At 42.5% G+C, this 18,572-nt stretch overlaps 1 protein-coding gene across 1 annotated transcript; it reads left to right on the forward strand.

Moving 5' to 3' along the window:
- Window positions 1–2,227: 2,227 nt before the first annotated feature.
- Window positions 2,228–8,058, forward strand: tmx1 (thioredoxin-related transmembrane protein 1; the record flags this gene model as incomplete). The annotated part of the gene is made up of 8 exons (XM_080544075.1): window positions 2,228–2,400; window positions 2,743–2,858; window positions 3,091–3,136; window positions 3,546–3,674; window positions 4,572–4,617; window positions 4,847–4,948; window positions 6,873–6,939; window positions 7,820–8,058. The coding sequence occupies 8 exons, from the start codon at window positions 2,228–2,230 to the stop codon at window positions 8,056–8,058; spliced, it is 918 nt and encodes a 305-aa protein (XP_080400201.1).
- Window positions 8,059–18,572: the final 10,514 nt, after the last annotated feature.

Here is an 18,572-nt window from a genome sequence, read left to right on the forward strand (position 1 = left end):
AGTTAACATACTCAACAAGCAATCAGGCACCAAGATGAGACAAGTGTGATTGTATTGTAGCTATGAGAAAAAAAATACTAATATTTCTACTTACTTTTAATACTTTTACATAATCACTATTCACTCTTTCAATGTTGTGTATTGCACAAAGAGTATCATTGTGCCTATTTCCTAAATGCTGTACAATCAATAGACTGTTCAAACATATAACATGTATGATTTCCTGGGGTATGCTGAATGGGAGCTAGAATACAGCAGAGTAACAAAAGGTTTCATTTGTTCTGCAATCAGAGCATACATGATGGCAGGAGGAAAGAGTTGTCTTAGGGACACAAAAGATGTGTCATCATCTGCAGAGTAATCTTAGACAGTGAGGTGTGCTGATAATTGCGTATCTGCCTTTGGGTTCTCAGCAGAAATATCACAAAGCATTGCTGTGTTTTCCTTCCCCAGAATCACAAGGGATTCAACTTTATTGTGAAAATACAATAACAAATCAAAACAAAGACCACAGTTCATGGCATGAATCATAGTCTCATCATCTGTATCAGGGGTGTGCCTAGCTGTCTCTATTCCCACTTTGACTCTCTCTCTTTCTAAAGCTTCTCAACTCAACAAAGATAACTTTGGGGTAACACTCATTCACTCATGTGTATTTTTTTCTCCTCCCCTCCTTGAAATAAAAACATATTTTAATTGGTCAGAGGAATGTAGTTGAAAGCTTACAGACCAATCTAAATCAGTGATTACTTAAAGGAAGGTATTTGAACAGGACTCTGAAGCTTTCTCGCTTCTGTGCTCTGACTTTATGGGCAACAGTGTCACCTGCTGGTACACATTCCACTCATGATCTGAAGATTGAAAGTAGATTTTAGTTCTGTGAGGAAGTACTCATATGTTTTGTTATTTAATTATGTTATTTAATGAATGGAAATTGGCACCCCAGCGGTTTGATCCCCGGCTCTTCCTATCCATGTGTCGAGGTGTCCTTGGGCAAGACACTGAACCCCAAATTGCTCCCAATGAGCGGGCTGGCGCCTTGCATGGTAGCTTGGTGTGTGAATGTGTGTGTGAATGGGTGAATGAGAGGCCGTTGGAAAGCGCTTTGGAATAAGGCGCTATAAGTGCAGTCCATGGTCATGTGCCTCTCGATGCCGATGGCCAGCAGGCTGAAGGTGGAGACACTGAGGGCCACGGACACACTGCCCTCGGGGCGGGGCCAGCCACTGGGCGGGCGACAGGGAATAGGTCTTGTCGCCCGAGGTGAAGACCACATAGGCCACCTGACCCCGGCCAGCAGACCAAGACAGGGCCAGGTGGCTGATGAGGAAGTACATTCGGCTGAGGAAACGCTTGTTCTATATCGTGGAGCTCCGCCCAGGACTATCAGCAGATGATGAGCAGCAGCACGGCCGTCTTGCAGGCCCCACTTCTGCACGGCTGGCCCACCTCCATGTTTTGACCACTGGGTCGGCTGTGGCGCATTGGGGCGGCTGTGGCGCAGGAGGTAGAGGTTGGCAGATCGGTGATTCAGGCCCCGGCTGGCTACATGTCGAAGTGTCCTTGGGCAAGACACTGAACCCCAAATTGCTCCCAGTGAGCGGGCCGGATGAGGCGCCTTGCATGGTAGCTTGCCGCCATTGGTGTGTGAATGTGTGTGTGAATGGGTGAACGAGAGGCTGTTGTAAAGCGCTTTGGAATAAGGCGCTATGTAATTCACTCTGTTTACCTCCCAGAGTGGTTGACGATGACGGGGTTCATGCCCTCCTCCATCCGGTTCTCACATCCTGCATCCTCCATCACACAGTAGAGGGCGCCACAACACTGGAGACTGCAGATGGGAGAGCTGTTGTTGACTACAGCATCTGGAAGTATTGGCATCACAGAGCCTCTACAGGGGTCTGACAAGACACAACGAACAACAAATGTAACCTAAAGATAATTAGTTTTTCAATATAAACGTACAATTTTGCAAAAACAGTTGCAACCTTGAACGTAAAAGTATAGCTTATCATGATCATACAGCAACCAATGCATACAGGAAACTCACAATATAAACATATATAGAAATATACTTGTATAAAACAACATGTATTTCTAAAGTGAAGGAGGCCTGCCTCTAGCTGTCATTGACGGTTGTCCATCATCAGTAAAGTGACAGAAGGGAGGTTTGGTTTCAAGGGAGCCTAACCGGAAGTCAGGGACAGACTTAGTTGACCTAAACAACATGGCGCCCTTGCTAGATCCACTATGGCGATCAAAACCTTCTCTCCTAACATTTGCTTTTCTCTTGGTGATCTATTTAACGTCGCAGCCAGTTGTGGCCAAACCAAGCAGCCTCAAAGAAGTCAGTGACGGGAATTGGGAGGACATCTTGGCAGGAGAATGGATGATAGAATTGTAAGTGTGTATGCTAGTTAGCCACGTAGCTTTAGCTAGTTAGCTAACTGTCTACTACAGCGACAACATCAACGTCTGGAATTGCCGTGTTGTTTTGACCACTGATTTAATATAACGTAATTAACGTCATTCTTACTGAGCTAACCAGCTCCACCGTAGCTCTATTTCGCCATGACTGAATAGTGTGGCTGGCTACTGACTTTTACTTTGCCGAGACGTCAGAGGAAATGTCTGTTGATGTGATGTTAAGCTGTCATTTGACAGGATTGTCATGTTATGTAGCTGGCTAGCTAGCTGGCTACTGATCTAACCTACTGACGACCCCCCTTCCCTCTTCCCCAGCTTTGCCCCCTGGTGTCCGGCATGCCAGCAACTCCAGCCGGTGTGGAGTGAGTTCGCCGACTGGGGGGAGGACATGGGGGTCAACATCGCCAAGGTGGACGTCACAGAGCAGCCTGGTGAGCTGAATGATTCATCTCCTTCTGGTGTCTCTTTTTACAGAGGCATTTATGATTTAGTGCCCTTGACTTGTCCTGTTGATCATGTATGCCTTCATGAATTAATACATTGCAATCTAGGCTAATGTTCTGCAATAATATGTCTTAAAATGAAGTGAAACTTGTCATGGTCTTGCACCCTAAAGGCCTTACTTACATTAACATTCTGCTGCCTTTCCCTCCCTTGTCTAAGGCTTGAGTGGTCGATTCATCATCACATCACTTCCAACTATTTACCAGTAAGTTCTTCTCATTTCCTGTTCTACGTAAATGCAGCCTCAGTAACCTCAGCCGCAGTAGAGCACTATAGCCTCACCGTGTTTGGAGGAAATAAGATTGTCTATCTAAAACCACATGTCTTCTATTTCCCCTCACTGGGGACTGAGATGATGTAAAAGATGGTAACCTTAGTTACCAGAGCGGGAAATCATAATATTAGTTTTTTTGCGTTGCCCCCCTGAATATTGCTCTTGACAAATTGTAAATATGTCCTTATATGGTATGGTGTAGGGTGCAATGGGCCAATGAACTGCTTGTGTTCTAAACTGAGTGATACAGTGCTCTAAATTGTGTGCTAGATTTGTGTGGTGTGTAACTTTGCAAACGTGTGTGTGTGTGTGTGTGTGTGTGTGTGTGTGTGTCACACAGCTGTAAGGATGGTGTGTTTCGGAGGTACCATGGAGCACGTACTAAAGACGACTTCCTGAGCTTCATCGATGAGAAGAAGTGGCAGGCCATCGAGCCTGTGTCCTCCTGGTTCGGACCATCTTCCTTCCTGTAAGGTTCCCTATTTACTGTGCTTATGTAGCTTGTATGTGACTGAATATAATGTGGGTTAATTAATGGTGGCCGAAATATATATAGAAAGGGACATAGTGCACATAATTGGACTGGTGATCAGAAGGTCATGAGTTCAAATCTCCCCTGGGAACACCACCACTGCGTAAGGCACTTAACCTCTAATTGTAAGTCGTTTTGGAGAAAAGCATCTGTTAAAATGTAAAATGGAACCGGTGTTCTGCAGCAGAACTGGTTTTCGTGTCGTGAAATGGTGCATTGCGGTTAGTTAGAGGATTTACTGTTTTACATTTTTACATTTAGCAGACGCTTTTATCCAAAGTGACTTACGAGTACATTTGTCTAAAGTGTATTTGCTCACACTTCCATGAAGAGACCTCCACGGCCACACACCTATTTCTAGTAGCACAACCACTCTCATCTCTCATCAGAACACAGGCCTAAACCAAACACACACACACAGGCCTACACCAAACACACACACACAGGCCTACACCCAGGGTTCCCGCGCTGGTCTTAAAAAGCCGTAAAGTATAAAATCCAGCGATCCAACCCATAAGGCCTAAAAAGGTCTCAAATTTCAGTTATTCAGTCTAAAAATGAGGTGCTCGGTCTTAAAAATGAGATCCTGCAAGGAAATCAGTCCGACCACATCTATTTACGCAGAAATGAATCAAGCTGGAACCAAAGAAATGCCAATTCACTTCCTTTTTTGTCTGTATGGCAGTGAAATCCCTAATTTCATCACCTCGAGGATGACAAAAAGCTATCATATGGTGTCGCGAATAGGTCTAAAATTCTATTCAAAGAGGTCTATAAAAAAGGTCTTAAATTTGACTTGTTGAAACTTGAACCCTGTTGGTATTTCTTTTTCAGGATGAATACAATGTCAGCACTCTTCAAGCTGTCTATGTTCATTCGGGTGAGTGCTTAGTTGACGCCGCCTCTGTTTTGCTCAAACATTTTCAAGACCAACATACTGATGAACAAAATATGAAGAAGTACTTTTACATCAACCAGTGGTTCTAATTGAAGTTTGGTCTTTTTGCACATTCATTGGTAGGTTATAAGTGTACATCTTGAGATTGTGGTGTACCTGCTTACCATATTGCTGCCAAGATGTCAGAATAACCTTGTTCTATTCCTTCCAGCGTTGTCATAACTACCTGACGGAGCAACTGGGTATTCCAGTGTGGGGCTCATATGTAATCTTTGGCCTGGCAACTCTCTTCTCTGGCCTTGCCTTGGGACTGGTAAGTCAACACTACAACAGCCGTGCCTATTTTACCTACTAGTAGATAGGGCTGCACGATTAATCGATTTTAAATCGAAATCGCGATTTGAAATGATGCGATTAGCTAATCGCAAAGCCTGCGATTTGCCTGTTTTTTTTTTTTTTTTTTTTTTTTTAACCTTTATTTGACCAGGAAGTCACATTGAGATTAAAACCTCTTTTGGAAATTTGATCAGCACTCATGGAATGCCTCTTGTCCAATCAAATTACTTGGTCTCTTTATGACTTTGAACCCGGCGCTCTCAGAGCGAATTTACGAACGCAGGCATAGGTTGTGTCACGACAGTCAGTCCAATTATTATGAGACTTTGGGCTAACGTAACGGAGACAATTAGACACCACATGGCTTACTGGACGTATGATAAACGTTAGTATGTTATAATTGCGACAGGTAAGTGTACAATTTCACTATACTAACTGTACCAGCCAAGTGCATGTCGGTGCTGTTAGTCCAGCCTTAAACTTAGCTTAGCTAACTTGTAGTCTTCGAGACGGTAGCTTAGCTTAGCTACTCGTGCTAACCCGGCGTTAAAGTACAGACACAGAGTTGACAGTCTCAGCAACCTGCGGGTTGGTGTTTATATAGTATAGCAGGCTTATGGATACATGGAAGTTAACTGTTCTGTTGTCAAACATGAATGTGTCCTGTATGCATAACCTCATACCATTCGTTCATACCAGCCGGCTTTAAAGACGCAGAGGTTAGCCTAGCCTAGCCTTGGGCTGAAGTATGTCACAGATTCCTAAGTCAAGGTGACGTGTGTCTGTGCTCCATAGTCAGAGACCACCATTCTATCATTCATCAGTTCGACTGTTGACCGAGTCATCTAGATGTGGTCCTTTCAGTTATAGTCACAGTGTATCCCCAAATTATCATTTTAATAGCTGGATCATCTTAGAAAGTAGCCACCTGTCTAGATGAGATGAGGTTATCATATATAAAATTCATATCTTTTAAGTTCTCATCCTTGCATTAGAATTAGAGCAGTTAATAGTTTGATGGTATCATGTGGTAATGCTCTCTGAAAATAGGTGATAGACAGATTCATCCAATCACCTGCCAAGTATTTTTTGAAAGTACCTGCCCTTTTCCAAACAGCTTCCAATTAAGCTTTCCTAGATGGTTGTGTGAAACAAACCACCTGAGTCAGGTTAGTAATGCTCCATCACATGTTTTAATCTGAAGCTTGATTTTAAAGCAACCCAACTTTAAAGCAACCCAATGTAAGTTTAGTTCTTTCACTCGTAGCTCGGGCTGTGGGGGTGCTAGAGGAGGGAGCCTCTAAGTCCCCTGAAGACGTACAAACAAACTGCACGTTGATACGACCTAGCCGGAGATATGGCCACACTTTACAAAAACGATTTTTTTTTGCTATTTAAAAAAATAATAATCGCAATCGCGATATCTGTCCAAATAATCGCAATTCGATTTTTTCCCCAAATCGTGCAGCCCTACTAGTAGAGCCACCTTGGGGGTCAAATAGACCCCATTTTAGAATGTAAATCTGCTATTCTATCACTAGAGGGCGCTTCTTTTTTTAGCCTGCCTCCTACACATAAAAACTGCAAAACAGCTATACTATCTTATCCTGAAGTGATTTTGAAAATGTAAGGATACTGGTGGTAGAACGCACATATCTAGCAAAAGTCATGAAAGGAGGGTCCTGAAATTTGATCGAGTGCAAAGATAGAATTTTTTGTTTACTCACAGGGGTCACCGTGACCCCTCACGGCTCTTCTAGTGTTAAGTATGATGTTATTTCTGGAGACATGGGCAGAGAGAAATCAACAATATTAGTTGTCATGATATTCATATTGTACAGTGTGAGGAACCTGTGTACAAATACGTTGGTCAAGTGATTATGAATTTCTTTTGTTCCTAGATACTGGTGTTCATTGCAGATTATGTCTTTCCATCACGTCGATTCTCCTCTCCAAACTACTACCAGAGTGAGTCAAAATGACAGTGATGTGATGTCCAGGATGTGTAAGCCTCTGACCACACCAAACTGTCAGAAAACAGAATATACATCATATACAAACATGAAATCACTATTCAGTTTAATCAGTGAAATTCAGGAAAGAACAATGTAACCTAGCAATTGAACAACGTAACCTAGCAACTCGATACGAAACCTAGTTTGTTATTGGCTAAATGGACGAATGGACTGTGGAAAGTTCAACTCCTTCGAACTTTTTTGGTGTGTAAAAAAAACAACTGCCAAAACGGATGAAAATGAGAACGGACAGACTCTTGTTGTCTCCGTGGTCCGTCAATGGATGACTCCCATAGAGAAACCATTGGCCCAATCCGTAATGAATGGATAGCACAGTTTGGTGTGGCCGGGGCCTAACTTCTTTTCGACAACAGCATGTTTGGATACTGGATTCTGATTGGCTTGCAACAGTGGTAAATATCCCAACAACCCACAGTTCAGACCGCATTTCCAGTATCAATGCGTCTCCCAATCAATCTGATTAAGAACACCTGTGCTGACCTACAATGCAATGGTTGATATTGTTTATGGGACTATATTCTGTGGCGGAAGGATATATGTATTCTGAAACGATTAATGACTGTAAATACATGACTTACAACTGTGTATTTATTTGTTATATTATGTGGTGGCTGTTGTAGAAAAGCAATTGACCATTGGAGGGCGGGGGTTGTGGACTCATTTACCACTGTACAGGGTTTTCCGCAACCCTGTACCAGTGGTAAATGAGTCCACAACCCCCTTCCTCTCATGGTAAATTGCTTCCATCTATGTGCTGTAGCGTTGGCATGGCGGGTGCGGTGTCTAATGTGTTTGATGACGTTACGTTACAGAGAAACAGACCATGGAACAAGCCAGGCTCATCCAGCAGTTGGAGGAAGAGCAAGAGGCTGACGGCGAGGAAGACGAGGATGAAGACGAGGATGAGGACGGGGAGCAGGAGGAGGTCTGGAGGAGAAGGAGGAGAGGCTCTCCCGAGGGCCGCCCGGAGCCCAGAGGTCAGGGTAACCCGGACGACGCCCTGCGAAAGAGGGTTGTGGGCAACCGTGAGGACGAGGAGGAGGACACCTAGAGGCTTGGAGGGGTACTGCAGATTACCCCCCCTACTCCCATGGGAGACGCAGCGTGGAGTCAGTGGAGCAGCCTGGTTCTGAGCAGCAGCAGTAGTGTTTACAGCAGGGATCCATCCCACAATGCCCCGGGGCCTGGTGATGCCTTGCTTTCCTATCTTCTCCCTCAGCTTCACTGGGAGTGCGTTGGACTCTCAAGACTGCTCTCACCACCAGCACACCCTCTCCTGGAAGAGACACTCTACAACACTCCACTCCTCCCACCAGTTCTCTGTCACTTTTTCCATTGGAAATGAATCAACGGGGTGGGTGAGGTTTAGGTATGAAGTGCAGTAGAACTGGATTTTTTGCCGTTTCTGTTTCATGCTATGCATCTTGTTTTTTTTGGTATTTCTTTGTATCTTTAATCCCTGATAACAAAAGTATATATGCAGCTTGTGTTTTACCCATCATTTCTTGGATTGTATGGTATTTTTTTTCCTCCTAATATATTATTACTCTTTGTTATTTCCATCACTTGTACCTCAGAAGTTCGATCCTTTGTCCTCTTCCAAGTCTTCCCAGGTGGTGTTGTATCCGTAATGCCTTGTAGTGAGAGAAGCGACCCTCCCTGTACGGAGGGAGTGAGGGGGACCGCCTCAGATGAAGAGAGTGGTTGAATCTTGTGAGGGACTGTAAAATCTGGGTCCTCTGTTTTTCACTCGTCGTGTGTGTGAACTTAGGTTAGCATGCTTTTGTCCCCAGGAATCTATGATTGACCGCAGGGGCAGGGACCCCCTTCATATCTATCCATTTGTTCTGTAATCAGCCTCAATCACACCAAGATGACGACTTCAATTGAGCAAGGCAGTCAGTCAGTCGTCCTCCCGACTGCTACCAACTGTTTCTATAAAACTGGACCACTCCATCTCCGGTGTGAGGGAACTAGGCCTATAGTCTGACGCCAGATTTTCTGGTGAAGTCACACACTCCAGTATAAGAGGATTGTAGTGTTACCCTGGTGGATGTTGTTGAATATGGGTGTGAGGATTATTATGTGCTGTAAATGTAAATAACCTTGTGTTTTTTCTCCACTGTCGGCTGAATCCACCTCACTGATAGAACGGCAGTGAGATATTTTTGGGGATTTTGTTTTTAATGTTGTGTTTACCTGTGCTTTTCTTCCACGTTACTGTATCAAACAGTTACTTCCTGATTGGAAATGTGCTGTTTAGCCATCAGACACAATACATACACGCATGCCATTACAACTTGTAATGCAGTTCATCAAGGACTCTGGCCCCCTGTTTTTAACAAACAATGGGGGTGCGTTCGCTCTGGAAATCTGATCAGCACTCCTGGAACGCCTCTTGTTTTACTTGATTTACTTTTACAATTACTTGATCCCTTTATGACGTTAAACCCAGTGTGCGCTCCGGCGTCTCTCAGAGCGAATTTACATACCCAATGTTACGTGTAAGGTGACTGTTCTAAAGTTTCAGTGTTTGCCACTGTTTGAGGAATTGCAGGGGGGTGGGGCGGGGGTGATTGATACGGCCTTTTGAATGAATGAATGAATGGTCTTTATTGTCATTGCTACAGTACAGGTACCAAACAACGAAATTTAGGAACCAACTTCATATCATCATTTGTGTTCCTGAGATCGGTTTGCGGTTTTGAAGACGTTGAATTGGACCTATTACAGTTACATTCTCAGAGTGGGCAGGATGAACAATGTTAATTTTTTTCTTCTCACAGTTGTACCTTTGTGCTTGTCCTATTGTGTTCATCTCCCATAGAAGTGGCATTCTAACATTTCATCAGTCTGTACGAACTTATACACACTGACAACGCAAAACTCGTTTGAAATGATCTGTTGATCTCGCCTATTTTTCCTCACTTTAGTTTTGCTGATGCCCTTATTCATTACGATTCTTTTGAGATTTATATTTTACCTACCGGTTTTCTCAAGCTATTGGCAATTTGCGTGAGGCTACATCAGCATACATCCACACAAAATCTGAACGTTAACAGTGGTTATGTTTGAGAATATTACTCCTAGCTTCCTCTCCACTTCTTGAGGTGGACACAACTCAACAGAGGTTACATCTACAGCACTGAGTCAGCTGTGCTCTTTATTGTGTGATCAACATTTCTCTCAATAAAAAAATCAACTCATGTTTGAATCCAACTATGTCTGTCTTTCTTTCTGTTTACTTTTGACATTCTATTTAACCAGATACAAGAGAGCTGCTAAAGTTGAAGTATACTTCTAGGTGTTCTAAAAAAGCATGTTTGCTTGCAGAGACATAGCTAACAACAAACAGAGTCTCTTCTGAAGAGTAGTAGTTGCATTAATCACTTAAAACTACCCCAACATGTAGCACTTACTGCATTATAAGATCAAGTCAATGCTACGGTTAGGGTACCAATTGTGAAGTAAAGAGATTGCTGCATTTTCCAGATTATAACATGGCCACTTACTGGTTATATCTTGATGCTTGTTTTCCCAGGAGGTCTTTTCCAAGTTGAATGTCCTCCAAGAGTGCAACTGAAGTGCTTTTCTGACCAGTGATGAGTTCATTTTAAATGACTTTGGATAGAAACTGATGGCTGTGTTGTTAACAGCCACGCCCCCTGTTTCATACGCTGTGACCACCACGCTAATGTATAATTAACGATTCACATTCATGAGCCTAAACAATTGTGTGCCAACAATTCAACTGGGACTTGATCTGAAAAAAGCACACATGGGAATCCTAATAGCATGATTGAATTGAGGTTATCTTCCATGATCATCAGAATTTCTCTGCTATGACATGTTGTTTTAGTGTCTCTTGGTACCCACGGTCACCACCTAGTGGCATCCACTGTTACTGCTACCCCAAAGAGTAGCACTTACTTTATTGATAGAAATGAATGCCACCATTTGAGGTAGCTGTAATGTGAAGCTATGTGGACTGACACTGTTTAAAATTGTTTTCATTGAAAAGGAAAGAAAACAAGAATGGTTCTTATATATTCCACAGTGACAGCTACCCCAACAAAAAGCAATTAAGGCCAATGCACACGGCGTGCGATTTTGTTGCCACCACCGAAGTCAACAACACGGCCCATCTCATATGGGATTACAAGACACCTATATTAGATAATAATAACAATCGAGCATGTAGGTACAATATGCCCAGTTGTATCTTGTAGAAATTGTGGAAGCAAGGCAAGCAATATTGGTAGAGCCTATAGTAATCAGCCTGCCTGGTCTGACTTCGGTGGTGTGAATTGAGAATCGAATGTTGTCGTGCGACAAAATCGCATGCTGTGTGCATTGGCCTTTACTGTCAAACAACTGGTGAATGCTTCTGTTAGAGTTGCTGTCCTGGTACTACATCTCATAATGATGTTTGCCACAGGTAATTGTTGGGCTTTGAAAGCATTGTGGTCATTCCATCCAGAGTCATACCCCAACTTGATAGCACTTTCTTTAACCAGATACAAGAGAGCTGCTAAAGTTGAAGTATACTTCTAGGTGTTCTAAAAAAGCATGTTTGCTTGCAGAGACATAGCTAACAACAAACAGAGTCTCTTCTGAAGAGTAGTAGTTGCATTAATCACTTAAAATTACCCCAACATGTAGCACGTACTAAACACAATGACTAAAACTTGAAACTGGTGTATTTTATCTCACACCAATTCTTCACAATGACAAACACATTTCTTGCTTATCACTAATTTTGCAGCTCTAAACCACACAGTTAACAAAACACTAAATACAATTCTCTACATTTGGCACAATCTTCCTTGATAAAACCTCTTGTGATCACATGGAAAACACAACCGTTCAGAATGCTCAACTCAAACCACCAATCACACAATCTAATTGTTACACCCCATATCCCTAGACCTTATGGGGTCGTAATATGGCAAACACCTATTGCTTTTCAATTAGCAATCATAGCTTTAGCAATAAAAGGGCCAAAAGTGAGCTCTCCTCTGTTGGATTAGTAGTCAAGGCTGTATTCGTCATGCCAAGCGATACTTTCCCCTCTGCTTGGCCCGGGAGAACATTGTCTGTGATGTCGACGAGGTCTTGTGGCCTTTGTGTAGACTCAGTATATCAGGGCTTTTTTCTATTGTTTTTCTGAATAACACTTTACAAATCCAACTGTCATTGCTGAGTGTGTACAGTATTTCAGAATTAAATACTGTATTTGAGAATATTACTCCTAGCTTCCTCTCCACTTCTTGAGGTGGACACAACTCAACAGAGGTTACATCTACAGCACTGAGTCAGCTGTGCTCTTTATTGTGTGATCAACATTTCTCTCAATAAAAAAATCAACTCATGTTTGAATCCAACTATGTCTGTCTTTCTTTCTGTTTACTTTTGACATTCTATTTAACCAGATACAAGAGAGCTGCTAAAGTTGAAGTATACTTCTAGGTGTTCTAAAAAAGCATGTTTGCTTGCAGAGACATAGCTAACAACAAACAGAGTCTCTTCTGAAGAGTAGTAGTTGCATTAATCACTTAAAACTACCCCAACATGTAGCACTTACTGCATTATAAGATCAAGTCAATGCTAAGGTTAGGGTACCAATTGTGAAGTAAAGAGATTGCTGCATTTTCCAGATTATAACATGGCCACTTACTGGTTATATCTTGATGCTTGTTTTCCCAGGAGGTCTTTTCCAAGTTGAATGTCCTCCAAGAGTGCAACTGAAGTGCTTTTCTGACCAGTGATGAGTTCATTTTAAATGACTTTGGATAGAAACTGATGGCTGTGTTGTTAACAGCCACGCCCCCTGTTTCATACGCTGTGACCACCACGCTAATGTGTAATTAACGATTCACATTCATGAGCCTAAACAATTGTGTACCAACAATTCAACTGGGACTTGATCTGAAAAAGGCACACATGGGAATCCTAATAGCATGATTGAATTGAGGTTATCTTCCATGATCATCAGAATTTCTCTGCTATGACATGTTGTTTTAGTGTCTCTTGGTACCCACGGTCACCACCTAGTGGCATCCACTGTTACTGCTACCCCAAAGAGTAGCACTTACTTTATTGATAGAAATGAATGCCACCATTTGAGGTAGCTGTAATGTGAAGCTATGTGGACTGACACTGTTTAAATGTTTTTTCATTGAAAAGGAAAGAAAACAAGAATGGTTCTTATATATTCCACAGTGACAGCTACCCCAACAAAAAGCACTTAAGGCCGATGCACACGGCGTGCCATTTTGTTGCCACCACCGAAGTCAACAACACGGCCCATCTCATATGGGATTACAAGATACCTATATTAGATAATAATAACAATCGAGCATGTAGGCACAATATGCCCAGTTGTATCTTGTAGAAATTGTGGAAGCAAGGCAAGCAATATTGGTAGAGCCTATACAGTAATCAGCCTGCCTGTTCTGACTTCGGTGGTGTGAATTGAGAATCGAATGTTGTCGTGCGACAAAATCGCACGCTGTGTGCATTGGCCTTTACTGTCAAACAACTGGTGAATGCTTCTGTTAGAGTTGCTGTCCTGGTACTACATCTCATAATGATGTTTGTTTGCCACAGGTAATTGTTGGGCTTTGAAAGCATTGTGGTCATTCCATCCAGAGTCATACCCCAACTTGATAGCACTTTCTTTAACCAGATACAAGAGAGCTGCTAAAGTTGAAGTATACTTCTAGGTGTTCTAAAAAAGCATGTTTGCTTGCAGAGACATAGCTAACAACAAACAGAGTCTCTTCTGAAGAGTAGTAGTTGCATTAATCACTTAAAATTACCCCTACATGTAGCACTTACTAAACACAATGACTAAAACTTGAAACTGGTGTATTTTATCTCACACCAATTCTTCACAATGACAAACACATTTCTTGCTTATCACTAATTTTGCAGCTCTAAACCACACAGTTAACAAAACACTAAATACAATTCTCTACATTTGGCTATAACAATCTTCCTTGATAAAACCTCTTGTGATCACATGGAAAACACAACCGTTCAGAATGCTCAACTCAAACCACCAATCACACAATCTAATTGTTACACCCCATATCCCTAGACCTTATGGGGTCTTAACATATGGGCAAACACCTATTGCTTTTCAATTAGCAATCATAGCTTTAGCAATAAAAGGGCCAAAAGTGAGCTCTCCTGTGTTGGATTAGTAGTCAAGGCTGTATTCGTCATGCCAAGCGATACTTTCCCCTCTGCTTGGCCCGGGAGAACATTGTCTGTGATGTCGACGAGGTCTTGTGGCCTTTGTGTAGAGTATATGCAGGGCTTTTTTCTATTGTTTTTCTGAATAACACTTTACAAATCCAACTGTCATTGCTGAGTGTGTACAGTATTTCAGAATTTAAAAAAAGTTCTATTCTTGTATTTGTGTGTTTTATATTTGAGTATGAAAACATAACAGTTTATAACAGGCTACTGTTATAAACTTACCATAGTAGGCCTACTGTTTTCCGCTGATCATAGTGTTTTCCATTTTGCACATCAGTGTACAATTGGTTCTTGCAAGTGTCTATTCATTTGATGGTGTGTGTGTGTGTGTGTGTGTGTGTGTGTGTGTGTGTGTGTGTGTCATTTGATGACAACATTTCATTTTGAGAAGACATGACATTATTTTGAATGCAGTGTTTGCTTTTGCAAGAGATTTGTGGACTTTAGGGTTTTGTGTGTGAGTTTTTGGATTTGTGTTAAGCGATCATACATATTTTTTAGGTGACTCAATCAATGCAATGTTGTTTACAATCAAAAGATAATTTCTATATAATCTTATGTAGTAGTTTACAAGGAACTCTTGTTTCTAAGATCTACTATAATACTGAATTCACTGTTTGATGACCAGACAGAACCATAGTCCTTTGTGTATGTGTTACGGTACATGTGGAAATACGGTATATGTGGGAAAACAAGGGTTAGGGTTAGGTGCTAGTGCTACGTCGACTTTGTACATGCTGGCATGTCTAACCCTAACCCTAACCTTAACCCTAACCCTAACCTTAACCCTAGCACCTAACCCTAACCCTAACCCTAACCTTAACCCTAACCCTAACCCTACCCCCAAACCTAACCGTAACCCTAGCACCCTAGCACCTAACCCTAACCCTAGTTTTCCCACATGTACCGTAACATATGCTTTTATTTTGTGGCATGCATTGAGTGAGTCCAACTAAATGACAGACATGCAGTAATATTACATATTATCCAGTAGGGGGCAATCTTATACCTATTATCTTAAGTCATGAAACAATCAACATTGGTATGTCTTACCTTGGAAGCTACTGTAACTGTACTATATCACGTCCTCATACGTTCAGCAGTTCCAGTAAGTCATTCCATACCTCTCCATGCCAATATTATCAGGGTTCCCGCGCTGGTCTTAAAAAGCCTTAAAGTCTAAAATCCAGCATTCCAATTGATAAGGCCTAAAAAGGTCTCAAATTCCAGTTATTCGGTCAGAAAATTAGGTGTTAGGTCTTAAAAACGAGATCCTGCAAGGAAATCAGTCCGACCACATCTATTTACGCGGAAATGAATTTAAAAAATGCCAATTCGCTTCCTTTTTTGTCTGTATCGCAGTGAAATCCCTAATTTCATCACCTCGAGGATGACAAAAAGCTATGGTGTCGCAAATAGGTCTAAAATGATATTCAAAGAGGTAAGAAAAAAAGGTCTAAAATGGTCTTAAATTTGACTTGTTGAAACGTGTAGGAACCCTGATTATAGGCCTGTGTGTCGAAAGGTTTGATAACAGGTTTGTTGCATTTGGACTTTTGATATCCTGCTCTCATATAATTAATATATGATTTGTCTCTAACTCCTCTACCCAGGCAGGCTGCTGTGCTCTCTGAGGGCTCTCTCTCTCTCTGCTCTACTGGCTGTGTGATGACGTGCTGTTGGAAGTGAACACAGATGGCGCTGCAGCAGATATTTTAGTGGTTTTGTTGGCGTTCATTAATCTGTTAGGGTCCATTTCCTTCTCTACTGCTTTTGTTCACACATTCCAGTTCACTTTGTACTTCCATTGGAAACCTGCAGATGTGTCTAACCAGTGAAAGGACCTATACAGTAACCTTGTAAAATTTAATTAATTGAAACAACACTGTCAGCAGACCTGGGAGGTTAGAACCAGTGAAGGACACCAGTGACAGACGTTGACAAAAGAGAGAGGCATCAGGATACTGTGCCAGCCGTTCACAACGATTCATTTGACGGTGTATGAATATGAAATATGATTGTGCAAGTTGAGTGATGCACTTAGTGACATCTCTTGGGGGCAAAGTGCTGCACACACAGACACACACATACACACACACACACACACACACACACGCACACACACACAGCCACGTGTCCATGCCATCATGCTCATTTGCTGTTAGGGCGAGGGGAAGGGGGCGGGGGGGTGTAAGTGGCATGTGACCATAGATGTTCAGTGCTGTGCTGTAGTGTTAGGTCACCCTGGTGCTGGTTCCCTGAGTGTCTCTGTTCATTAATCACAGATGAGGTCGGTAAGGTCATAAGTAGGATACCCTTGTGTGCCTGGACAAGGTTTCAAACAATCCAATCTATTGCCAGAGTTACACAGCTTGGTCACACAGCTTATATCACAAGGGGCGGCTGGCCGTGGCGCAGGAGGTAGAGCTGCCGTCTAATGATCGCAAGGTTGCCAGATCGGCGGTTCGGGCCCTGGCTGGCCACATGTCGAAGTGTCCTTGGGCAAGACACTGAACCCCAAATTGCTCCCAGTGAGCGGGCTGGCCGGCGCCTTGCACGGAAGCTTGCCGCCATTGGTGTGTGAATGTGTGTGTGAATGGGTGAATGAGAGGCTGTTGTAAAGCGCTTTGGATAAAGGTGCTATATAAGTGCAGTCCATTTACCACTTAGCTCTTCTAGAACAGGGCCAGGTAAGCAGGGCCAGGTAAGCAGGACCAGGTAAGCAGTGCCAGGTAAGCAGGACCAGGTAAGCAGTGCCAGGTAAGCAGGACCAGGTAAGCAGGGCCAGGTAAGCAGGACCAGGTAAGCAGGGCCAGGTAAGCAGGGCCAGGTAAGCAGGACCGGTAGCTTCTAATTCACAAAGAGTATGGCTTCCCAGCTCCTTCTGTGGATCCCCCATGAAAGTCAGACTTAGGGGCTACATTGTAATAAGCAGTTTATTGCCATCGGGGGGTGGGATCCATAGATATACAGTAGATACTTTGTTTAAGATTTGACATGCTGCTCTGTGGTCGCCATATTGGGACGGTCAAGAGTCATCGAGTAGACCGCTTGGAAAGATGCTGCGGGAAAACAGGCATAGCGGGATAACTTTTCACATGTAAGTGTCAATTTTATTGTATGTTAATGTAAGTTAGTGAATGTGAAAGACTATTACTAAGTAAGTGAAGGTTGCAGACTATCTAAAAATTACCTGACACTGTCATGATGATGGCTACCTAACAAAAACATAACGTTACTCATCAGGGTTTTCTCTTGTTCAGAAAACATGTGATCTTTGAGTGGCTGGATGAGCTGTCATTTTTAAACTGGAAGCACTTCCTTACCCAGCGGCGAAGACCTCCCAGAAATCCTGCATGAGTAGGGAGTGCCTTAACCTGAGTCATTTTTTCCACCTCATTGGTGAGCGCCAGACCACAAAAGAAAACAGAGATTTTAGAGGCCCTGTTTGTTCCCACACTCAACGGATGGACTCATTTTACCGTGCCTCGTTTCAAAATTCGACTTATATACTTTAAATATACTTATATATATACAAATCCCTGTATCCTTCATCTCAGCTACTTTTCTGTTCTTCATATGAGTATGTTTAAATAGCCTATGGGGTATCTGGAAGAAGGGGTTTTTGAAATCAATAAGTCATTGAATGATTCAAATGTTTCTATGTCTAGTCAAGCAAAAGTGGGTAAAGGCATGTCGTGACGTTAGAATTATAAGGTTCTATCTCCATTTTTGGTCAATATTTAGTTTTACATAATCTGATCCATTAGGTGTTTATTAATGCCTGTGTGGTGTTATTTTTCATATGTTTACATTTTTGAGTTAGTAATTCATAAAATACAAAGGTTCCATCTCACAAAACATAATGGAATGTAAAAACTTTGACGCTCAATATCTCTGAAGTACCCTAAATGGAGATAGAACCTTATGATTCTAAGCTCACGACATGTATCTATGGGAAATCTCCCACATCCATGTGTTACTAAGCTTCTGAGGTCCAGTCCATTTCTTTCATTTTCACTTATGTACTGCACACATGTATTTAAGTAACGGGAGAAGCAATTTTGGATTGAGGCCTTTTTGAATTGAGGCCCGCTGGGCCAGTGGCCAAAAAGGGGTTAGCTAAAACCACAAAAATCCATCTGAAAAACAAGCCTGCGTTATATGATCCTGACTTTCTCACTGGGCTCTCTGGCCTACGGGGTGGTGTGGTGTGAGGGGTGAACGACGGACACACAAGGCAGCACTTGTTCTGTGAACTGGTGTGTCCCTCCTACGTCCTCGCGTGGTTAGACCGTT

The sequence above is a fragment of the Nansenia antarctica genome (assembly GCF_963989245.1).
Source record: "Nansenia antarctica genome assembly, chromosome: 1".
NCBI classification, from domain to species: Eukaryota; Metazoa; Chordata; class Actinopteri; order Argentiniformes; family Microstomatidae; genus Nansenia; species Nansenia antarctica.